This window comes from Daphnia magna, unplaced genomic scaffold (genome assembly GCF_020631705.1).
Source record: "Daphnia magna isolate NIES unplaced genomic scaffold, ASM2063170v1.1 Dm_contigs021, whole genome shotgun sequence".
Classification (NCBI taxonomy): Eukaryota; Metazoa; Arthropoda; class Branchiopoda; order Diplostraca; family Daphniidae; genus Daphnia; species Daphnia magna.
In genome coordinates, this window is record NW_025533118.1 from 819,624 (window position 1) to 844,926 (window position 25,303).

Sequence of the window (25,303 nt, forward strand, 5' to 3'; positions counted from 1 at the left end):
AGCCGTTGAATTCAGTATTGCCATGGCAACCAGACGGTGGCTTTTCCAAAAACAAAAGCTGTCGGTTATTTATACTTTAGTTTTATTGTCTCTCCTCAGTAGTTTTGCCTCCTTAGTCGTATTCTGGTATACGTTTGAAAATTACATGATTTCAGATTTGAAGCCCGATCACTCATTAAGCATCCAATTATCAAATAGCAACCCCAGTGTTTCAGAGAGATCCAGCAAAACGAGTTCACATTTACGGCTGATTTGGACGAATGGCGTTATCCATGATAGCCATGGAGGGTCAACTCATGGGAACAGTGAATCGGTCCTCAAGATTCAAACCAAGTCAAGAAATCATTGTCCTTTCAGGTCACCTTTATTGGGTAAGAAATTGTAATTTTATGCGCAATTGCTCTGTAAAAATGGCTGTAGGGGAGGGTGGGGCTAGTTGGTACAATTTTTTTTATTTCTTCTCTGGTTTCTTTAATTTTTCATATTTTGACACCCAAAAAATTGTAAAAGAAAGCTCAGATAACCAACTTTCTCGTGCTATTTTTTTATTTGATCTACGTTGAAGAATTCATATCGAAATCAACGTTCAAAAAGCTAAAAAAATTTGCCTACATGCCCCACTAACGGGGTAAGTTGGCAGTGGTAGTGGGGTAAGTTGGCCCCATGTATTTCAAATACGGATTTCAGTGAAATGTTGATGTTGTAAACAAACTAGAATAACATTACAATAAACAAAAATCCTATAGTTATTTTAGAGTGGGAAACTCAGAAATGAGTTGTGATAACTTACATAAAGATTAATAGCCTTAAATGCAAAAAATTAAAAAAAATATACATAATTCAGGCAAACATTTCACAGGTGAACATCGTATAAAGTGAAACACTTAAAATTTGCCAAATTTTGCCTCTAATGCATGCCACTGTTCACCGTAAGTCATATCTAGCAAAAATTTGACTTACAATTCCCTGACATTTTGACAGGCCATGTAGGGGAGACCGGGGTTAGTTGTCCCAGGGGCAAGTTGACCAAATGGCATTAATTAGTGCCCTCTTCTTTTAAAAAATCACAAAAAATTCTGTAGTGTACAGTATGACCTCAAGGTGTCTTATGTGTAATTTGATGGCCTTCCATGCAGAACTGTGGAAGCTGCAGACGAAAACGTGTTTTCATACGTCATTTCAAAAATTGTGAATTTACGGTTGCCTCAGGCTTTTTGACATAAACTTTTTCCTTGGAAAGTCGACGACAGTCTCATTGTAATCCTCAGGTATTCAGCTTTGTTCCCTGTATAAATTATTTTTCTATTTACATTGTAACTATTTTAAAAACAAAATATTTTTGACCCCCCTTGGCTGGGGCAAGTTGTCAAGGCGAGGTTGGGGCAAGTTGCCCTCTAATTTTTTTAAATTTCTAAAATTCTCTTGCCTTACATCCCAATTTTTATATCGAATTACAGGTGAAATGAGGACATATGTAAAGAAGACTAATAGGGGTGAAATTTCTAAAGATATTTGGATGCTGGCCATCAAGGCCATGGTAATCCCTGTTCGACATTTGGGTTACGAATTTCTCTGTAGGAAATTGCCGAAATGCATCCATCACTCGATCGCTTTAATAACGTAGAAATTCGCGGTATTGGATAGAAACGATGGATGAAAAGAAAAATGCAGTATAAGCAATTCGTATAAAAGAGATTTATTTTTTTTTTCTCGGGAGATGGGAAAAAAAAACGAAATGTGTCAGCGAAAATCGAACTCGACTGCCGGTTTTTTTTTTGTGCTGCCGTTGCTCATTTTCTTAAATTATGCCAAAAAAAATGGCAGAGTTTTGCGTAACAAAAATCTCATCATTGGATGAAATGTGCGTTCGTTATCTTTTTTTTTCTCTCTCATGCTCACTAAGATTGATTGATTCACGGTATCGTCTTTTGTTTGAATTGTACCATAGCGCAAATGAGAAAAGGAATTTGAATATCGGTAAAGCCCAAAAGCATTTCACCATATCGAAAATGAAGGGATTCTTTCAAATCATTCACCTAATAACGAACAGCAGCGCCTTGATGGCCTTGATGGCCATCATAATTACCAATGACAACAACTCCTTGGGTAAAATGCCTTGGCAAAACTTGTAAATCATGGGGACATGTTGATTGTGTCGATCCACAGTTTGTGTGTGACGAATGCAACGGCGATCTACAGGCATAAAGTGCCCATATCGTTAGACGGACAATTTACCCCAAGCTCGGGACAACTAACCCCAAGCCGGGGGTAAATTGTCCGAAAAAATGGGTGTCACATTTTGTTTTATTCTGATTGAATAAACAGAGATAAATAAATTTAAATGCTTTCATTATTTAGCTAAGATAATAGGCTTTAGGACGTAATCAATAAGTTTGCTGTTCATTTCACAGGGAAGCCTACAAAAATCAGAGAACCAAAAATGGGACAACTAACCCCGGTCTCCCCTACTCTATACATATGCATGTATAATGCCTATGCCGACATGCCCCATGTTGCAATGTATCAACTTGCCCCAACCCGGGGTTTATTCAAAGAAAAAATTTTATTACTCCTTTATAATTGATTAAAACAAATCCATTGTTACAGTTTGATAGAAGACACAATTTTCTATAAAACTAATATTTTTTTAAAAATTATATGCATACCAAGAAAAGATCAAATTGATGAATACCAAGCACGCAACTATTGTGGATTTGACGAAAAAAATTTCGTTATTTTCTATTTCCTAAACTATTTGGGATAAATTGATAAAACTTTGCACAAATGTGCGCACGATAAACATCTTTGACTATGAATTATTTCAATAAAACCTCTTTCACACAATTCGTCTAAATTAAGAATTGCAAACTTGCCCTCCTGCCAACTAGCCCCACTCTCCCCTACCTATTTAAGGTTACATGCAATATCAATTTTAGGGAGGAAATCCAATGCTTGGTAACATTTCCCTATTTTAGGTAACATTTCCATATTTTAGGTAAAATTTTCATATTTTAGGGAACATTATCTCAATAGAAACCTACGTATTTTTCAAAACCTATGTTTAATAGTGCTTATCTTAGGTGGTGGGACAAGTAGAAGGGGCAAGTGTTGCTAGTTGGCAGGAAGGCAAGTAGAGAATTCTTAATTTAAAAGAATTGTGTCCAAGAGATTAAATTGAAAGAATTTGTGGTCAAGGTAAAAATAAAAAAAAAAACTTTATCACAAAAGGTTTAGTAAATAGAAAATAACGAAATTTTTTGCGTCAAATCCACAATTGCGTGCTTGGTATTTATCAATTATATCTTTACTTGGTATGGACGTTGGAAGTTTCTTTAGCAGGCAAATGGGTCTATATCCTTCTATTTCTTTTTGATGGAGGCGATAGTTTGGTGCCTACCGCACCCCTTTATGCTATTCCTATTTCTCTTCTTTGCAACCCGAGAAAAAGGTGCAACATAAAAAGTAGGAAAATTGACTGAAACGTAGAGGAACAGAAGAATGGAAAGAAAACGATGGTATGGTACGCACCATAGTATCCCTTCCGTCCAAACAAAATCAAAGGATATAGACCCATTTGCCTGCTAAAGAAACTTGCACGTATGAATGTATAATTTTAAAAAAATATAAATATTATAGAAAATGTCATCCTCTATTGAACTGTAATAATGGATTTGTTTTAATCAATTGTAAATTAGAAATTAATATTGTTATTTGAATGCAACCTGGGTTGGGGAAAGTTGATACACAATCAATTTCTGATTTCTACTTTTTTACTATTTTTGGCTACCATTTGGTAGCGAAATAAAACATGCTACTTTTTGGTAGAAGTTGCTACCATTTGGACGGAATACCATCGATTTTTTAAAAGTAGGGTTAAGTAGATCCTCTACCATCTGCCTACCATTAACTAAAACGAAAAAAAAAATGTCTTCGATTGGGATAGAACCCAGGACAACATGATATTAGTTTAGCCAGTCGAACGCCTTAAACAATCGGTTATATTAATTTATTGTTTATTTCATATTTTCCTGACTATTTTGAAGATTGAGTTAAGATTTTATCACTTAAAACTAAAGTATGTTTATATTTAAGACATATCTGTATGTGTTAATAAATAAATCATACTTTTACTAATTAGATATTAATTGTAAACTATAATTTCTATCTTTTTCATTTTTAATCGCTAATTTAATCCAAATATTTCAAAATAACAAAGAAAATGTTAATGTTCAATAACAAATTTTAAAAATCAAAGTGGAAATAGTTGTATAAAAGCAAATAAAATATGACAAATTTAAAGGGGGAAGTAAAATTTACCTGCAAGTCATCAGAGAAAGTTTGTTTGCTTCCCAAGTTTTGTTATATTATTTTCCAACAAAAAAAGCAATTTTTACTTGGGAATCGCCTCTCCATTTTTGTTGTGATTTTGCGTTTTCGTCTGCTAATTCTTACTTTATGGTAGACACGCATTTATCTACTATATGGTAGATCATCTTCGATTCCCCCACTAGCTAAAAGTAAAAGAAATTTTCTACCATTCCTCTACCTTTTTCGTTTTACTACAAATGGTAGCCGAAAAGTAGAAAACAGGTAGAAACCAAAAATTGAGAGTGTAGACATGGCAACATGGAGCATGTCGGCATATGCATTATACATGCATATCTACAGTACAGGGTCTGTTAAAATTTCAGTGAATTGTAAGTCGAATTTTTGCTAGATGTGACTTATGGTGAACAGTAGTATGCATAAGAGGCCAATATTGGACACATTCTAGGTGTGTATCACTTTCTACGATGTTCACCTGTGAAAACTTTGCCTGAATTAGGTATATCATTTTTTATTTTTTGCATTTAAGGCGATTAATCTTTATGAAAGCTATCAGAACTTATTTCTGAGTTTCCCACTTTGAAATAACTACAGAATTTTGCTTTATTGTAATGTTATTTTGTTTTGTTTACAACATCAACATTTGACTGAAATTCCCATTTGAAATACATGCTGGAGACTACTTACCCCACTACCACTGCCAACTTACCCTGTTAGAGGGGCATGTAGAAAAAATGTTTTTAGCTTTTTGAACGTTTTTATCGATATAAATTCTTTAACATTGATCAAATAAAAAAAATTGCAAGAGAAAGCTGGTTATTTGAACTTTTACATCTTTTCGGATGTCGGAATATGAAAAATTTGGGAAACAAGATAAGAAAATAAAAAAATGGTACCAACTAGCCCCACCCTTCCCTGTCTACACAGCAGCGACTGAATACTTAATTAAGGGTCTTTCAGTAGGAAAAAGCTACTGAAAAAATTAAGTAGGGGAGGATGGGGCTAGTTGGTACAATTTTTTTAATTTCTTCTCTGGTTTCTTTAATTTTTCATATTTTGACACCCACAAAACTGTAAAAGAAAGCTCAGATAACCAGCTTTCTCGTGCTTTTTTTTAGTTGGCAGTGGTAGTGGGGTAAGTTGGCCCCATGTATTTCAAATACGGATTTCAGTGAAATGTTGATGTTGTAAACAAACTAGAATAACATTACAATAAACAAAAATCTTATAACTATTTTAGAGTGGGAAACTCAGAAATGAGTTGTGATAACTTACATAAAGATTAATAGCCTTAAATGCAAAATATAAAAAATAATATACATAATTCAGGCAAACATTTCACAGGTGAACATCGTATAAAGTGAAAAACCTAAAATGTGCCAAATTATGGCCTCTAGGGCATACCACTGTTCACCATAAGTCATATCTAGCAAAAATTCGACTTACAATTCCCTGACATTTTGACAGGCCATGTACTATATATGCATGTATAATGCCTATGCCGACATGCCCCATGTTGCAATGTATCAACTTGCCCGGCTAACTATTTTTTGGCAAATATAATCCCATCTCATGACAGGTTGCCTGAACTAAGTTACAAGTTATAACTACAAATCAGTTATTTAATCTAAGGGATTTCTGGGTTTTTGAACCACGCTTAGAATTTTTTAATGTTAATTTTCTTAATTTTTTAAATATATGCCACTTAAATTTTATGAAATACATTTTGTACGATCATTACTTTTCAATGTATCAAAAACTTTAGCTGGTTAGCTGCAAAATCACATGTTTGTAAATGTATCAAAAAATTTTCCGAAAATTTTCAATCATTTTATCTATCTTATCATAAATTATTGCTAAATTAGTTCGTTTATTAGTAACTGATGTGGCGTAGCGGTAGGGTATAAGACAGCGAAGCTGAAGGTCCGTGGTTCAAAGCCTAGCACGGCTAACTCTATTTTCCAAAAATAAACCTCAAGTTACTGAGTTTTTCAGTAGCCTATTAAAATTAAGTATCTTATAGAAATTGAAAACGAAAAAAAAATCTAGTAGGCTGGTCTTTTTTAAGTATCAAAAATTAAGTATTTTGTCGCTGCTGTGTACAGTAACCTCCTCAGTGCCGGATTAACATATCTTGGGGCCCTGGGCAGAGGCACTGGCGGGCCCTACCCTTACAGGCACAATATGTTGGAAATTTTTTATTAGCGCTCCCCTTCGCAATTGGTCACCATGGTGGAAAGAAACATTCTAATTGCTATTTCAATGTTTGGGAACGTACTCTCAAGACGATCTTGCCTTATTTTCTTGTAAAGTAGGTTAAACAGGGACTGTGGAGCTTGATTTTCTTTTGCCTTAGCGTCCTCCATTTTCACATAAAACTTGAACTGTAAACATTATTGATAGAGCTCAGCAGCATCCAGATCTTGATGGTAGAATTCTGCTAGTCTATTACAGCCGTTTCTTATGTCTTCATTTTCAAGAGTAGGTAAACTGGTTATGAAAGAAAGAAGCTGGTTCATAGATTCATAAGCTGCAAGTCTAGTCGACAGACCAGTAAGCAGAGAGTCCAAGACAGGAATAAAGGTCTCAATACGAAACTTTTAAGCACCTCGTAAAATTACCTCTTTTACATTCCCATCAGAGCGCTGGACACGGACGCTACGTTTTTTAGTTCTTTGCGTTGCGTAGGAGTGATCAGTGTCAGGTAATTGCGTCTTTGCGTCATCTTCATATTTTTGGAAATCGTCTCTCAATCCTTGGGTAAAAGTTTTTAGCGATGTCAGTTGAGTAACAACTACGGACAAATCGACATCGGTCCCTTGTAATGTCTTGCTTACTTTCAGTTTCCAGTTTGTCCATCTTGTTGCTTAAACTCTCAGCTTCGTGACTGGTTGCTCGTTCTTCTTTTTGATCTTCTGCTATCTTGTTGAGAGCTTGTTGTATTTCGGAATAACCATTGAATAAAACCGTCACGGCATCGGCTCTTGCTGACCAACGAATATCAGACAAACGTTTGACAACCTTTTTTGTAGGTCCCAGTGCTGTTGTTAAAGTTTCCCATCGGTGAGTCGAGGCTGAAAAAAATGTATACAACCGTTGAAGGAAGCCAAAAAAATCAACAACAGCCGTGCAGCACTCGGCAGCTCTTGAGCCAACCAAGTTGAGAGAGTGACCCGCGCACGGAATGTATACAGCAAACGGACATTTATCTTTAATTCGAGCTTGTAGGCCTGTATATTGGCCAGACATATTGGAAGCATTGTCGTAAGACAACGCTTCCGCGTTGTTGCCATGTTGCAAATTGCCGCTGTCCGCGGCAATTTTTAATATCTAGGCCATGATTTTTTAAAAATTCCAACACAGTTTCTGCAAGAAATGCTGAGTTGTGAGCAGTGATGGGGACAAACTTGAAAAAACGTTCGGCCGGTTCATGAGAAAAAATGTAGCGAACAGTGAACGAAAGCTGGTCGATATGACACAGGTCTGGAGTTGAATCAACACTTATTGTGTAGTACTTTGCGAGTTTTATTTCTTCTAAAATAGTATTTAAAAGCTTCTCGCCCATCATATCAATAATTTCTTCACAAATTGTCGACGAGAGGTATGAGGTAGGGGAGGGTGGGGCTAGTTGGTACAATTGTTTTAATTTCTTCTCTGGTTTCTTTAATTTTTCATATTTTGACACTCAAAAAATTGTAAAAGAAAGCTCAGATAACCAGCTTTCTCGTGCTATTTTTTAATTTGATCTACGTTGAAGAATTCGTATCGAAATCAACGTTCAAAAAGCTAAAAAAAATTTGCCTACATGCCCCACTAACGGGGTAAGTTGGCAGTGGTAGTGGGGTAAGTTGGCCCCATGTATTTCAAATACGGATTTCAGTGAAATGTTGATGTTGTAAACAAACTAGAATAAAATTACAATAAACTAAAATCCTATAGTTATTTTAGAGTGGGAAACTCAAAAATAAGTTGTGATAACTTACATAAAGATTAAATAGCCTTAAATGCAAAAAATAAAAAATAATGTACATAATTCAGGCAAACATTTCTCAGGTGAACATCGTATAAAGTGAAACACCTAAAATGTGCCAAATTTTGGCCTCTAATGCATACCACTGTTCACCATAAGTCATATCTAGCAAAAATTCGACTTACAATTCCCTGACATTTGGACAGGCCATGTACTATACATATGCATGTATAATGCCTATGCCGACATGCCCCATCTTGCAATGTATCAACTTGCCCCAACCCGGGGTTTATTCAAATACAAATTTTTATTACTCCTTTATAATTGATTAAAACAAATCCATTGTTACAGTTCAATAGAGGACACAATTTTCTATAAAACTAATATTTTTTAAAAATTATATGCATACCAAGAAAAGATAAAATTGATGAATACCAAGCACGCAACTATTGTGGATTTGACGCAAAAAATTTTGTTATTTTCTATTTCCTAAACTATTTGGGATAAATTTATAAAACTTTGCACAAATGTGCGCACAATAAACATCTTTGACTATGAACTATTTCAATAAAACCTCTTTCACACAATTCTTCTAAATTAGGAATTGCAAACTTGCCCTCCTGCCAACTAGCCCCACTCTCCCCTATTTCCTCTGCCGCAATTTCCATATTTCTTCAAATGCTCGCTAAGAAAGGCGTCAAACAGACCTACAAGCTCTAAAATGCCGAGATAATTTCCGTTTTTATTTGATCCCAAAGTTTCATTGCTTCCTCTAAAAGCAAGCCCTCTTGAAGAGATAAATTTGATTACTGCAATAACTCTTCACAGCGGCGACAAAATACTTAATTTTTGATACTTAAAAAAGGTCAGCCTACTATATTTTTTTTCGTACTTAATTTCTATAAGATACTTAATTCTAATAGGCTACTGAAAAATTGAGTAACTTGAGTTAAATTTTTGGAAAAAAGAGTTAGCCGTGATAGGATTTGAACCATTGACCTTTAGATTCGCTGTCTTATACTCTACCGCTGCGTTACATCAGTTATTAATTATACAACTAATTTAGCTAAAAATTGTCATAAGATAAAAAAAGTGATTGAAAATTTTCGGAAATTTTTTTGATACATTTACAAACATGTGATTTTGCAGCTAACCAGCTAAAGTTTTTAATACATTGAAAAGTAATGATCATACAAAACGTATTTCATAAAATTTAAGTGGCATATATTTCAGAAATTAAAGAAAATTAACATTAAAAAATTTTAAGCGTGGTTCAAAAACCCAGAAATCCCTTAGATTAAATAACTGATTTGTAGTTATAACTAGTAACTTAGTTCAAGCAACCTGTCATGAGATGGGCTTGTGTTTGCCAAAAAATAGTTAGCCTTATTGCTAAATTTAAGTTTGGTTCCTTAAGATTAACACATGGTTTTGAGAACGAAGAAGTTTTAGTCACCGATACTTGTGAAAAGGTGATGTTACCAAATATAGGGTTTTTGTAAAATTTTCATTGCATATTAGACCTAGTCTACCTAACAATAGAGACCATTATTTAACAGTGCAGTCAATGCATTTCATATGATTAAAATGACTGATTGTAGAGGAGAGTGGGGGCAATTGAGACACAGGGCAATTGAAACAAAAATTGTTTCTCTCGCCGTATAAGAGGAATTTTCTTGAAAAAATTAGGGTTTATAGAATGAGGGGGTTTACAAGTTTAGAAAAATTTACGAGTTTTGGTATTCAAAACTTTTTAAGATATCTCGAAAAAACTGTTTTTTGTTCTCCGTCTGTTAAATTTGCGTTTTCAATTTTTTTGTTTTAACCCTTAAAACGCTACGCTTTAATAATAAAATTAGTTTCAGATGATTTGCAATTCATTTTTCTACAATTTAATGTCATTTAATTTTGCCCTGCATTCTTGAATAATTTTAAATAATTAAATGTAACGATGACCCTATTGCAGGGCAATTGAAACACTTTGTTTATGTTCCCAGTCTGCGAGTGGTTGCATTTTTTTGCAAGGTTTTGACGTAATTCATTTAAACAAATGTAAATCATCATGTTAACACAACTATAATACTCGTATTCGCTGTTTAAATTTATTTAAAAAAACATGTTGCTTAATGGTTTTTTTTAAATTTAATTATTTAAATATTTTAAACTAAATTACAATCTACTTTAAGCATATTTTAAAAATCTGTAAATCGCATTTTACCTAATGGTAAAATTTGATCACACTAGCAGTTGTGGCTGCTGAGATATCGTGATTTTCATTTTATGTGGGTATGAAGAAGCTTCCTTATGGGAAAACCCACGTTGCAATTGCGTCGACACTCCGTTTCAATTGCCCTGCTACCATGGCAATTGAAACACTCGAAGCGACCTCAGTTTTTTACAATTTACTACTATTTAAATTAATCTTTTCTCATAAAAAAACATATCATTTAGTAGCTGAGATAATAGGCTACAATTCTATATAATTTTTATATTAAATTTTTCAGTTTTTTTTTCAAGAAATACAAAAAACCAAAAAGTGGGGGGCAAAGTGTATCAATTGCCCCCACTCTCCCCTATATGTTGACTTGAAATAAAAACCTGACCGATTGGGCACTTTCAAAGATTTGCCAGTTGTTAAACCAAGGTGACATCAGTTTGCCAAATTATTGTAATAATAAGTATTAATAGCCAAAGTCCTAATATTATTGTATAATATCATTTTAAAATATTTATTAATCCTAATTTAAAGATTGTTAGTTAATCCTAATAAGCATATATACATCAGTAATTCAGTATGCTACGCAGGATACTTTAATATTTTAAATACTTAAAAAGCATTTTGTCATACTTAAAAAAATTTTTCAATGCTTAAAATCGATAGGATAGGTATGAAATTGGGTTTCAGTAGGGGAATCAAAATTTTAAGTATATTTTTTCAAAATCAGGTATCATTTAAGGATACTAAATTTTTTCAGTAGCTTTTTCCTACTGAAAGACCCTTAATTAAGTATTCAGTCGCTGCTGTGTTCGTAGAACTTCTATCCAATATGATTTCTCAGCTTCAAATTGTTTGATGAGTTTTGAATTGATAGTGCCCATTTTTCTTGACCTTGCTACATAATCCATCATGCAATTGCGATGCTCTTCACTCGTTTCATGGCCCGCTATCATTTTATGCATGTGTTTCCAATCAATAAACCCCGATTTTGAAAAAGAATTAGTTTTAGAATTGACTCAATAGAAAATTTTGCACGCGAAACAATAAACTGATCCTGTTGAAGGGGAATAAAGCAACCATTTCCTATGGACTTTCACTCCATTACGCAAAATTCAAAAAAAAACGTTTGATGTCGGCATTCTTTTAATGTTCTTATTACCGCTAAGGGATTGCTTATAAATACGCGCTGATGCTTTGAACTTGCCGTCGTTGTTTTGGCAGCATGCTGGTCCTTTGGTGACAAAATGATCCCGCAGTTCTTCAGTAATAGGCTCCCATAAAGCTGAGTCGTTTGAAAAAAAAACCAGTTGTTGGCAATGAAGTATTCGAACTTCGAGATAATCCAGAAACTCTTTGGTCCATCAAGATAGTTTGCTCAGATGGTGTTTCAAGAGCCACAGTACTTTGCACAGCTTGATTGATGGTCTCCAGTTCTTCATTGTTTACCCTACTTGGGCCATCTAATACGTTTGTAGTCAAACCTGGCACTTCACAGTTTTCCTGAATCTTTTCGAAGCTTTCATCAGGTATTTCCTCTTCACTGAGAGTAAGCAAAGTAGATTTTTTTGAAAAAAAAGAGGTCACTTTAGGAAGTTTAGCTACAAAATCAACGCGCTCAGCTGCCTTTTTCCTTTTTAAACTTCCACTGTCACTTTTCTTCATTTTTGGTCCTAGTCGTTGGCTCTTAACTAACAGTGCTAATTCTACGCAAAACACCAGTCATAAAACCCATCGAGACACTGACTGACGCAATGATTGACTCAACTAATTCAAGGCCAACGACCCCTCCAGCGATGCATCCGCATCCGGCTTAAGAAGCCGAGGCCTAAGGGTTAATATAACATGACCTAATATAACCTTGAGCAGACTGGCATGCATTAAGCGCTGGTTCAGTGATTCTAGGTCTCTTACTATGTTATATGCCTAACAATTATTAGAACATTATTGATAAAATTTATTGTTTATCTTAAATGCCAAATTTTGTTTAATTTAAAAAGAATTTTTTTGGACAGTGACAGTCGTCGGCCCCCCCTCCAGCTCTCGGAGCCCCGGGCAGCTGCCCGGGTTTGCCCAATGGGTAATCGGGCACTGAACCTCCCAAAATAATCTACACTTGACTGTTTTTTGGCCTTTTTAACATGGCCTCTGATGGAGAAACGTCTCCTCAGTTTTTATTTTTTTACGGGCTTCACGAAAAAGTTATATTTAAAAAAAATCTGCATACTTATCGATGAGTTTGCTTTTGAATGATGTGTGGCGCATCAATGTAACTGTTTTACCCTGAACGGTATTTGTGTGTTCAGGTGTATACGTTCAGTATGCGTCAACAAAAAAAAAGTCATTTTTTATTTCGTCTTAATTTTTTAATTAATAATCACACGAAGTTCTTGTTTTTACATTCGTTATAAGGATAAGTTAAGCTTTTCATAAGTGTAATTTTAAAAAGTTTTAGCTCCATAATTTCCCTTCTAAAAAAAGATTTTGCAGAAGCCCAATTATATTATATTACCCCTCTTATATAATATAATATATATATTAAATAATATTTAATGAAGAATTAGGACCATTTACACGATCTGTAAAGGCAAGAAAACTGTATTCAACGCCGAGGCCGGACGTTTTTAAAGTTGGAAAGCCGAAATTCCCGTCTATTGACGATAACTTTTCTTTTTTATCATCGTTAATAGGAGGAAGATCTTGGCATATTTTTACTTGCTCGGACTTTCCAATAGTCAAAACTGGCTCCAAATTCCACCAGAATTTTGGCATTACAAATCTGATTATCGCGTTGCAAGAGACTTTTGTGTAAACTTCCCTGTCGTTAACGATTGCGCGGAGCGTGCAATAAAAGTAGTCAAAAGATTTCTCCCACATAACCCAAGACGAAGACCAATTTCAATTTTTACTACAATGTGTCGAAGATCATAGGCAAACATTTTCATTTTTTACCCAAAAGTCTCGTAAATTTATGATTTTTACTTCATTTAGTTTGTTTTGTTGGTTTTTATATTGGTGTTTTTATTTCAATAACTAAGATTAATAAAACTTGGTTATAACAAATTTAATTTTACGTTGCATTTTGCGTGAAATAAGGACCGCGGGACCCCTAAATTACTTCCGATTTCTTTGAAATTTTGGGTAGATATTATTATTATTGATATCTACCACGCGTAAAAAGAATTCTGTGATAGCAGTTATGGTTCGGTAGAAATTAGGAGTTAAACGAAAAAATCACGATTTTTTCTTAAATATTCATACATTTGAGTGACGCGCAACCCCTAAACTTAATTTTTGGCATGCGATTTTTTCAAGAAAGGTAGTTTATAACACTAGCTTTCATTTCCAAAAAGGCGGTAATTTTCGTGAGTACGATAGGCTTGCAAAGGGTAAAAAAGTAAGCAAAAGTTGTGTTTTTCACGCTTTTCTCCCGCTACACAACCCCTAAAAATTTTTTCCCCCTCAAATAAAAAAATACCTAGGGTTTTCGCATGTAGGAGAACCCCGATTCAAAAACGCCGTCATCAAAATAAAAAAATCGTTGGGAATGGAACGCCCTAACGTACGTACATATTCTTCAGCAAATGAAGCCCTAAATTTTAATGCACTGTAAATTAAAGCAAATCTGCGCCGGAACATGAATTTCAGAACTCTAGATTTTCTACCCCATGTCCCAATTGCCTTAGCACTACACCACTTTCCATAAAATGTGATAGTATTCTATTGAATAACAAAAGGGTTAGTCGTTTCGCAAAAAACAGATTAAACAAAAAGAAGAATAAAAAGAATAACAAATAACAATTTCGAGTATTGTTTACGGTATGATTCTTCTATTTTAACTAGAAAAACGAATAACAATTTTGAGTATTGTTATGGTGGTGGTTATGGTGGTGGTATGGTTCTTCTATTTTAACTGTTTCATTAAGATTATCTTTGGTTCCTCAAATTAAGTTAAATTTGTTATTAATTAATAACAAATCGAGAAAACACAGGGGAACATATTTATATTGAAATAAAGTAGATCAGAAAAATTTCAAAAACAAAATCAAGCTATGGGAGGAAGGGGACCCAAACTGGACCAAATAATTATTTAAACCATAATAACTCTTAAAGTTAATGAAGTTTAGTGGTTAGCTCTTATGCGTACGATAGTTAGGCGCACTTAAATCTATGTTCTCCAAATTTGTCGTCAAAATCCGTCGAGTAGCATGTAGTCGTACACTCTCAATTTTTGATTTCTACTTTTTGACTACTTTTGGGTACCATTTGGTAGCGAAATGAAACATGCTACTTTTTGGTGGAGTTGCTACCATTTGGACGGAAAACCGTCGATTTTTCAAAAGTAGGGTAAAGTAGATCCTCTACCATCTGCCTACCATTTGACTAAAACGGAAAAAAAGAAAAGTCTTCGGTGGGTATTGAAAACAATACCACACACTACTAGAATTCGCAGTCGAGCGCCTTAACCACTCAGCTATTTAATTATATTACATATTTTACATTTTCCTTGCTATTTCCAGGATTCAGTTAAAAACTTAGAAAAAATTCTGACTGAAAACTAAAGTATGTTTATATTTAAGACATTTGAGTATGTGTTAATAATTAAATCCTACTTTTAATAATTATATATTGATTTTAAACTATAATTTCTATCTTTTTCATTTTTAATCGCTAATTTAACCCAAATATTTCAAAATAACAAAGAAAATGTTAATGTTCAATAACAAATTTAAAAAGCGAAAGTGGAAATAGTTGTATAAAAGCAAATGAAATATGACAAATTTAAAGGGGAAAGTAAAATTTATCTGTAAGTCATCAGAAGAAAGTTTGTTTGCTTCCCAAGTTTTGTTATGTTATATTCCAACGAAAAGTGCAATATTTACTTGGGAATCGCCCTTCCATTTTTGTTGTGATTTTGCGTTTTCGTCTGCTAATTCTTACTTAATGGTAGACACGCATTTGTCTACCATATGGTAGATCATCTTCCATTCCCCTACTAGCTAAAAGTAAACAAAATTTTCTACCATTTCTCTACCTTTTTCGTTCTACTACGCATGGTGGCCGAAAAGTAGGAAAAAGATAGAAACCAAAAATTGAGAGTGTAATCGAAAGTTTTTTAAATAAAAAAATTATTGTAGGGGAGGGTGGGGCTAGTTGGTACCATTTTTTAATTCTCTTTTCTGGTTTTTTTAGTTTTTCCGATTTTGACATTCGACAAGATGTAAAAGAAAGCTCAGATAAACAGCTTTCTCGTATAATTTTTAAATTTGATCTATGTCAAAGAATTTATATATATATATATCGAAAGAAACGTTCAAAAAGCTAAAAAAAAAATTTCTACATGCCCCTCTAACGGGGTAAGTTGGCAGTGGTAGTGGGGTAAGTAAGCCCATGTATTTCAAATGGGAATTTCAGTCAAATATTGACGTTGTTGACAAACTAGAATAACTTTACAACAAAGGAAAATTCTATAGTTATTTCTGAGTGGGCATGCAAAAAATAAAAAAATTATATACGTAATTCAGAAAAAGTTTTCACAGGTGATCATTCTAGAACGTGATACACACCTAACATGTTCCCAATATTGACCTCTTATACATACTCTTATGCATAGTACTGTTCACCATAAGTCATATCTAGCAAAAATTACACTCTCAATTTCTGATTTCTACTTTTTGACTACTTTTGGCTACCATTTGGTAGGGAAATGAAACATACTACTTTTTGGTAGAAGTTGCTACCATTTGGACGGAAAACCGTCGATTTTTTCAAGTGGAATAAAGTAGATCCTCTACCATCTGCCTACCATTTGCAATGGTTGACTAGTCTACCATTGACTAAAACGGAAAAATATAAAATTCTTCGGTAGGGATTGAACATGGGACTAGACATTAACAATATTCACATTCGAGCGCCTTATCCACTCAGCTATTTAGATATACTGTAATTTATATATTTTCCTGAATATTTCGAGGATTCAGTTAAGAACTTTCTGACTTAAAAAATTCTGACTGAAAACTAAAGTATGTTTACAATTAAGACAGTTGAGTATGTGTTAATAATTAAATCCTAATTTTAATAATTAGGGGAGAGTGGGGGCAATTGATACACTTTTTGGTTTTTTGTATTTCTTGAAAAAAAAATGAAAAATTTAATATAAAAATTATATAGAATTTTAGCCTATTATCTCAGCTACTAAACGATATTTTTTTTTATGAGAAAAGATTAATTATAATAGTAGTAAATTGTAAAAAACTGAGGTCGCTTCGAGTGTTTCAATTGCCATGGTAGCAGGGCAATTGAAACGGTGTGTCGACGCAATTGCAACGTGGGTTTTCCCATAAGGAAGCTTCTTCATACCCACATAAAATGTAAATCACGATATCTCAGCAGCCACAACTGCTAGTGTGATCAAATTTTACCATTAGGTACAATGCGATTTACAGATTTTTAAAATATGCTTAAAGTAGATCGTAATTTAGTTTAAAATATTTAAATAATTAAATTTAAAAAAAACCATTAAGCAACATGCTTTTTGAAATAAATCCCAAACAGCGAATACAAGTATTATAGGCTAGTTGTGTTAACATGATGATTTACATTTGTTTAAATGAATTACGTCAAATACTTGCAAAAATAATGCAACCACTCGCAGACAGGGAATATAAACAAAGTGTTTCCATTTCCCTGCAATAGGGTCATCGTTACATTTAATTATTTAAAATTATTTAAGAATGCAGGGAAAAATTAAATGACATGAAATTGTAGAAAAATGAATTGCAAATCATCTGAAACTAATTTTATTACTAAAGCGTAGCGTTTTAGGGGTTAAAACAAAAAAATTGAAAACGCAAATTTAACAGACGGAGAACAAAAAACAGTTTTTTCGAGATATCTTAAAAAGTTTTGAATACAAAAACTCGTAAATTTTTCTAAACTTGTAAACCTCCTTATTCTATGAACCCTAATTTTTTCAAGAAAATTCCTCTTATACGGCGAGAGAAACAATTTTTGTTTCAATTGCCCTGTGTCTCAATTGCCCCCACTCTCCTCTATATATTAATTTTAAACTATAATTTCTATCTTTTTCATTTTTAATCGCTAATTTAACCCAAATATTTCAAAATAACAAAGAAAATGTTAATGTTCAATAACAAATTAAAAAAGCCAAAGTGGAAATAATTGTATAATAGCAAATAAAATATGACAAATTTAAAGGGGGAAGTAAAATTTACCTGTAAGTCATCAGAAGAAAGTTTGTTTGCTTCTTAAGTTTTGTTATGTTATATTCCAACGAAAAGTGCAATATTTACTTGGGAATCGCCCCTTCATTTTTGTTGTGATTTTGTGTTTTCGTCTGCTAATTCTTACTTTATGGTAGACACGCATTTGTCTACCATATGGCAGGTCATCATCCATTCTCCTACTAGCTAAAAGTAAACAAAATTTTCTACCATTTCTCTACCTTTTTCGTTCTACTACGCATGGTGGCCGAAAAGTAGGAAAAAGGTAGAAACCAAAAATTGAGACTGTAGACTTCAAATTCACTGGCGGTTTGACAGGCCATGTACTATACATATGCATGTATAGTGCATATGCCGACATGCCCAATTTTGCCATGTATCAACTTTCCACATCCCAGAATGTATTCAAATAGAAACAATATTTATTACTGATTTGCAACCGAAAACCAATCTATTGTTACAGTTCAATAGAGGAAAAAATTTTCGATAATATTCATATTTTTTTTAAATGATATGCATACCAAGTAGGAGAGGGTGGGGCTAGTTGGTACAATTGTTTTAATTTCTTCTCTGGTTTCTTTAATTTTTCATATTTTGACACTCACAAAATTGTAAAAGAAAGCTCAGATAACCAGCTTTCTCGTGCTATTTTTTAATTTGATCTACGTTGAAGAATTCATATCGAAATCAACGTTCAAAAAGCTAAAAAAAATTTGCCTTCATGCCCCACTAACGGGGTAAGTTGGCAGTGGTAGTGGGGTAAGTTGGCCCCATGTATTTCAAATACGGATTTCAGTGAAATGTTGATGTTGTAAACAAACTAGAATAAAATTACAATAAACAAAAATCCTATATTTATTTTAGAGTGGGAAACTCAGAAATAAGTTGTGATAACTTACATAAAGATTAAATAGCCTTAAATGCAAAAAATAAAAAATAATGTACATAATTCAGGCAAACATTTCACAGGTGAACATCGTATAAAGTGAAACACCTAAAATGTGCCAAATTTTGGCCTCTAATGCATACCACTGTTCACCATAAGTCATATCTAGCAAAAATTCGACTTACAATTCCCTGACATTTGGACAGGCCATGTACTATATATATGCATGTATAATGCCTATGTCGACATGCCCCATGTTGCAATGTATCAACTTGCCCCAACCCGGGGTTTATTCAAATACAAATTTTTATTACTCCTTTATAATTGATTAAAACAAATCCATTGTTACAGTTCAATAGAAGACACAATTTTCTATAAAACTAATATTTTTTAAAAATTATATGCATACCAAGAAAAGATAAAATTGATGAATACCAAGCACGCAACTATTGTGGATTTGACGCAAAAAATTTCGTTATTTTCTATTTCCTAAACTATTTGGGATAAATTTATAAAACTTTGCACAAATGTGCGCACAATAAACATCTTTGACTATGACTTATTTCAATAAAACCTCTTTAACACAATTCTTCTAAATTAGGAATTGCAAACTTGCCCTCCTGCCAACTAGCCCCACTCTCCCCTAAAGATACAATCGATACATACCAAGCACGCAACTATTGTCGATTTGACGCAAAAAATTTCATTATTTTCTATTTGCTAAACTATTTGCGATAAAGCTATAAAATTTTACACAAACGTGCGCATGATAAACACCTTTGAACACAAACTATTTCAATTAAATCTCTTAGACACAATTCTTCTAAATTAAGAATTGTCTACTTGCCCTCCTGCCAACTAGCCCCATTCTCCCCTATGTGCAATTCACAGGGCAACCTTTAGAAGTGGCAACTTCTTTTTCTAGTTTTTTAACACCATTATCTGGTGCGTGCACAGCAGCGGTAACCTACTTTAATGTAAGTATTTCAGTAGGAAATTTCCTACTGATTGATTAAGTAGGTCGAAAATCTACTAAATTTGCAATTTTCTTACTTAAAACGAGTTTCCCAAGTCACTTACTGTAAATTGCAAATACTTATATGTGGTTATGCTACTTACACTTACCATCCCACTTATAAATAAGATGGAAAATGGCATTTTAAGTATGAAACATTCGAAATAAGTATGCTTTAATTTAAGTATCTTTATTCAAGTTTTGCGAAACATACTTTACCCATTTTTAATACTTACATTTAAAAGCTGTATCAAAATTAAGTATCGTTTCCCCAAATTTAAGTACTTTTTATACCATATAAGTTCTTTAGTTAAGTACCTTGCACAGTAAAGCAGGTTGACTAAATCAAAGTCGTTAAAATTGCAAGTATCTTGTAACTGACGAATTTTGATGATCAAACACTACTCATGAACTGTCAATTGAAAATCCAACAACTTTTTTTGAACACATCAAATTCCATCACAGGAATACCAGGAAGTTTGTAATGTTGCACTGTTAAAAAGGTAATGATTTTCGGTAGATAATTGAACATTATTCTTTCTATCTTTTTCTATTTCAACTAAGAAAACGATATTTAATTTAATCAAATTAATATTAGTATAAATTTTTTCAAATTATAACTATAAACTTCAAAAATTTTATCAATCGGTGGTGTTTGATTACAGAATTTCAGCACGTAAAATCAAATGATACCATTTCTTAAAAATTTTTCCAAAAATTTTTCTATCACCCAACAGACCTTTATAGTATTTGATGCTATGTTTGCAACTTATGATTCATCGAGTGTAGCTCAGTGGATAAGCCTCGGATTACGATTCAAAAGGTATGATTTTCGAATCCCGTGGTATGCGGCATTTTTTTTTCATTTCTGAACCCCATTTATGGATATACCTTAATTACCACAACAAATTTTGACATGATAGAAGTCATTTGCTGAATTTTTGACTAAAGATTATATAATTGCCCTAAAGAAAAAAAAGTGTGCGAATGAATTTTAAGTAGGCTAGACCCTTTATTGAGCCTACTTAACTACTTACAACATTCTTACATGAAACAGATTTTTTTAGTAGGAAATCTCGTGTAAGTATGGGTGGAATTTAAGTATTCAAAGCCATGTAAGAGATCCTGGCACCTCTTAAGTAGGAAACAATAAGTAGGGAGCCGCTGCTGTGTGAACACCGTTTACTTGTGTATAAAAACCACTATTTTTTTCGCGTGGAAAATTACCTTTTTTTTCGTAAAAACTGAAAATCACCGTTTTTAGGTTAAATTAGCGATTTTAGAGAGGGTGAACTACCGAAAAAGTACGTTTTTAACAGTGTTATTGAAACTTAGCATTTCTCAGTACTCAAATATAACCATGTTCGAAATATTACCTTAAATAGTAGGCTGGTTGAATATTTCGTCAATCTTACCTGGATTATTAGAAAACAATACAGAACAGTCAAATCTTAAAATTGGAGGAACGTATGAACCTACGAATTGTCAACCACGAGAAAAAGTAGCCCTCATAGTGCCATACCGACGAAGGAAGGAACATCTAAAAATATTTCTGCGATATATGCATCCATTTCTACAACGTCAACAGCTTGCATACGCTGTTTTTGTCGTGGAACAATTTGGTATAAGCGGAAACAAATCCATTTCATTCACATAGATGTATAGCATTTTCTAAATATAGATAGTCTTCCGTTCAACCGCGGAATGCTAATGAATATTGGATATAAAGAGGCCATCAAAATGGATTCTTTTAAATGTTTCATCTTTCATGACGTTGATCTTCTTCCTGAAGATGACAGAAATCTTTATAAATGCCCAGAAGACGGCAAACCCAGACAAATGGCTTTTCTAATGGATATTTATGATTATAAGTAAGTACAGTCGCTGCTGTAAGTTTCATTACGTGTAGCTCAAAAACCCGCACTTTTACTGTGCATTGGAGGATGGTATGAGCTTATGGCAGAGGTTGAGATGCCTTATTTGTTTTATTTTGTTTTGTTTTGTTTCTTACCCATAACCCCTCCGCCCATATTTACTTAACTCTTCTTTTATCGTCAATTACTATTTTACCACTATATGTCATAAGATTACGCAGCCCTATTATCTCACACTCTAAAGAAATTAATAAAGAAGATATTTTCTGATTCAGTTAAACAATGAGACTGAATGTAAATTTCCATGCCCAAGTAAGGCAGAGTGTAGCCGTTTAATACTGAGTCTTTATTTTTAACACGTTAAATAGGGTTGCTTACCGTATGCCATATCGTGATAAAATAGTAATTGATGTTAAGCAGAAAAGTTAAGTAAATATGGGTGGAAGGGTAGGGGAAAAAAACAAAAGAATGGAAGAAATAAGGTATCTCAACCTCTGCCATAGGCTCATACACTCTCAATTTTTGATTTCTACTTTTTGACTACTTTTGGCTACCATTTGGTAGCGAAATGAAACATGCTACTTTTTGGTAGAAGTTGCTACCATTTGGAAGGAAAACCGTCGATTTTTTTAAAGTAGGGTAAAGTAGATCCTCTACCATCTGCCTACCATTTGCAATGGTAGACTAGTCTACCATTGACTAAAACGGAAAAAAAGAAAAGTCTTCGGTGGGTATTGAACACAAGACCATACATTACTAGAATTAGCAATCGAGCGCCTTAACCACTCGGCTATTTAATTATGTAATACGTTTTACATTTTCCTTGCTATTTCCAGGATTCAGTTAAGAACTTCTGACTGAAAACTTAAGTATGTTTATATTTAAGACATTTGAGTATGTTTTAATAATTAAATCCTACTTTTAATAATTATATATTGATTTTAAACTATAATTTCTATCTTTTTCATTTTTAATCGCTAATTTAACCCAAATATTTCAAAATAACAAAGAAAATGTTAATGTTCAATAACAAATTTAAAAAGCGAAAGTGGAAATAGTTGTATAAAAGCAAATGAAATATGACAAATTTAAAGGGGAAAGTAAAATTTATCTGTAAGTCATCAGAAGAAAGTTTGTTTGCTTCCCAAGTTTTGTTATGTTATATTCCAACGAAAAGTGCAATATTTACTTGGGAATCGCCCCTCCATTTTTGTTGTGATTTTGCGTTTTCGTCTGGTAATTCTTACTTTATGGTAGACACGCATTTGTCTACCATATGGTAGATCATCTTCCATTCCCCTACTAGCTAAAAGTAAACAAAATTTTCTACCATTTCTCTACCTTTTTCGTTCTACTACGCATGGTGGCCGAAAAGTAGGAAAAAGGTAGAAACCAAAAATTGAGAGTGTACCATCCGCCAATACAAAGTAAAAAGGCGGGTTTTTGAGCTACACGTAAAGAAACTTACAGTCGCGACTGTATATAAAAAACAAAAAACGACTATATGAAAGTAGATGTAGAAATAATAACTTTCATACAATTTATTTTAACGTTAGACCAGCTCCAAACAGCTATTTCGGAGGTGTTAACGCGTTTTTAACAACCAATTTCCAACTCATTAATGGTTTCTCCAATCTATTCTGGGGATGGGGCAGCGAGGATGATGATTTGTATCGCCGCCTACTCCGCCATAATCTTACGGTAGTAAGATTGTCCTCACCGGATTCCTCCCTCGTTCAAATTGCTCGATATACGATGTTGGACCATGACTGGGTGAATCCGAATCCGGATCGGGATTTGTTATTTAAAGAATGGAGTTATCGACAAAAATATGATGGACTCAGTAACCTTAAATATGAGGTATTAAAGATAGAAGTAACACCACTTTATACCCACATTTTGGTTGATTTAAGACCAAAAATGCCAAAATAAAACTAGATTAGGAAGTGGCGAGCAATTTGCTACACTATTGGTTAAATCCTAGTTTAATAGGCCTGATGGTTACATATAGATAAGAATTAATCCATATGAATATGATGTATGCTATGTAAAAAAGGTAGCAGATGATGGGGCTAGTCGGCCACTCTTTTTTACTTTCATTTCACATTTCTTTTACTTTTTGTTTCGAGACAAGACAAGATATAAAATAAAGTTTACATAATGCTTTCTTACAATATTTTTAAAATGCAATCTATGTTTTAGCATATATATCGAAATAAACGTTCAAAATGTTTAAAAGAATATTTCAATAATTTTGATAGTATGCGATTCATTGAAAACTAGCATAATTCATTGCTTCTGTTTTTTAACATGCATTTAATTGCATGTTATTACTTTATGATCATACTTAATGCAGTATGCGATTTACTGTAAACTTGTACAATTCATTGTCTCAGATTTTTGGCTGGGCAGGTATCAACTGGCCCCAACTCCGGAGTGTATTAATCAAAAGGAAATATTTATTAGACTAGGGGAGACCGGGGCTAGTTGGCTCACGGGGTAGGTTGCTCATTTCTAGTTTAAAAATCCGTTAATTACCACCTGCTGTTTTCAAAATAGCCAATCCCACATAACAACGGGTAATCTTTAAGACATCCCAAGGATATCCGGTAGTCCAAAAGACATCCCAGACTAAAAAAAGATGTCCTTAGGATGTCTTGTTAGGGATATTTTGGTACAAGGACATGCCTGACAAAAAAAAGATGTCTTTAAGATGTCCCGTCAGACCTACTTTTGGGACAAGACAAAAAAAGACTAAAAAAGGATGTCTTGAAGAAGTCCTGTCGGGGATACTTTAGGACAAGGGCATGCCAGACCAAAAAAAGATGTCTTTTGGATGTCTTGTCGGGGATACTTTGGGACAGGGACATGACTGACAAAAAAAAGATGTCTTTAAGATGTCCCGTCAGGCCTACTATTGGGACAAGACAAAAAAAGACTAGAAAAGGATGTCTTTAAGATGTCCTGCCGGGAATACTTTAGGACAAGGGCATCACAGAACAAAAAAAGATATCTTTTAGATGTTCTGTCAAGGATACTTTTGGACAAGGCCTTTTCGGACTACAAACAGATGTCTTAAAGATGTCCTGTCGGGGATACTTTAGGACAACGGCAGCCAGACCAAAAAAAGATGTCTTTTGGATGTCTTGTCGGGGATACTTTGGCACAGGGACCTGCCTGACAAAATAAAGATGTCTTTAAGATGTCCCGTCAGGCCTATAATTGGGACAAGATAAAGGAAGACTAGAAAAGGATGTCTTTAAGATGTCCTGCCGGGGATACTTTAGGACATGGGCCTGCCTGACCAAAAAAAGATGTCTTTAAGAAGTCCTGTCAAGAATACTTTTGGACAAGGCCTTTTCGGACTACAAACAGATGTCTTAAAGATGTCTTGTCGAGGATTCTTTTGGACAAGGCAGTTTCGGACTATGGAAAGATGTCTTTAAGATGTCCTGTCAGGGATACTTTAAGATAAGGCCATTTCAGACTAAAAAAAGATTTCTTTAAGATGTCCGCTCAGGACTACCTTGGGACAATGCCATCGAAGACTAAAACAGGAGGTCTCTAAGATGTCCGCTCAGGAATACCTTGGGACAATGCTGTCGAAGGCTAAAAACAGGACGTCTGAACCCTAGCAGAACACTTAGATGGCTAGGCAGATATGGCAGATACCATAGAAGTCCATATGACGTCGCGACATGCTTTGGACATCCTATATATATCCCTATTGTACTACCCAGGATATCCATAGTACAATATTTGGTACCATGGAT

The 25,303-nt window shown here is 33.9% G+C and overlaps 1 protein-coding gene and 1 long non-coding RNA gene across 5 annotated transcripts; both read left to right on the forward strand.

Moving 5' to 3' along the window:
• LOC116933302 (beta-1,4-N-acetylgalactosaminyltransferase bre-4) lies at positions 1 to 23,701 on the forward strand. Of its 4 annotated transcripts, XM_045180645.1 has the most exons (5): positions 8 to 126; positions 199 to 371; positions 21,042 to 21,278; positions 21,338 to 21,527; positions 23,087 to 23,701. In XM_045180645.1, exons 1-5 carry the CDS (start codon positions 23 to 25, stop codon positions 23,460 to 23,462), a joined length of 1,080 nt encoding a protein of 359 aa, XP_045036580.1. In that variant the 5' UTR covers positions 8 to 22; the 3' UTR covers positions 23,463 to 23,701. The 4 variants fall into 4 exon arrangements, with proteins under 4 accessions (XP_045036577.1, XP_045036578.1, XP_045036579.1 ...); XM_045180642.1 differs by having other exon boundaries at positions 1 to 371; XM_045180643.1 differs by having other exon boundaries at positions 1 to 371; positions 21,045 to 21,278.
• Positions 833 to 2,331, forward strand: LOC123477359. The gene is made up of 2 exons (XR_006652555.1): positions 833 to 1,268; positions 1,458 to 2,331. It is a non-coding gene; the product is annotated as an uncharacterized LOC123477359 (long non-coding RNA).
• Positions 23,702 to 25,303: the final 1,602 nt, after the last annotated feature.

Coding starts and splice junctions, on each gene's coding strand:
- LOC116933302 (XM_045180642.1), top strand. CDS start 23: ATGGCAACCAGACGGTGGCTTTTCCAAAAACAAAAGCTGTCGGTTATT. Junction 21,279..21,337: donor TTTTGTCGTGGAACAATTTG/GTATAAGCGGAA, acceptor TTCTAAATATAG/ATAGTCTTCCGTTCAACCGC. Junction 21,528..23,086: donor ATGGATATTTATGATTATAA/GTAAGTACAGTC, acceptor TTTTAACGTTAG/ACCAGCTCCAAACAGCTATT.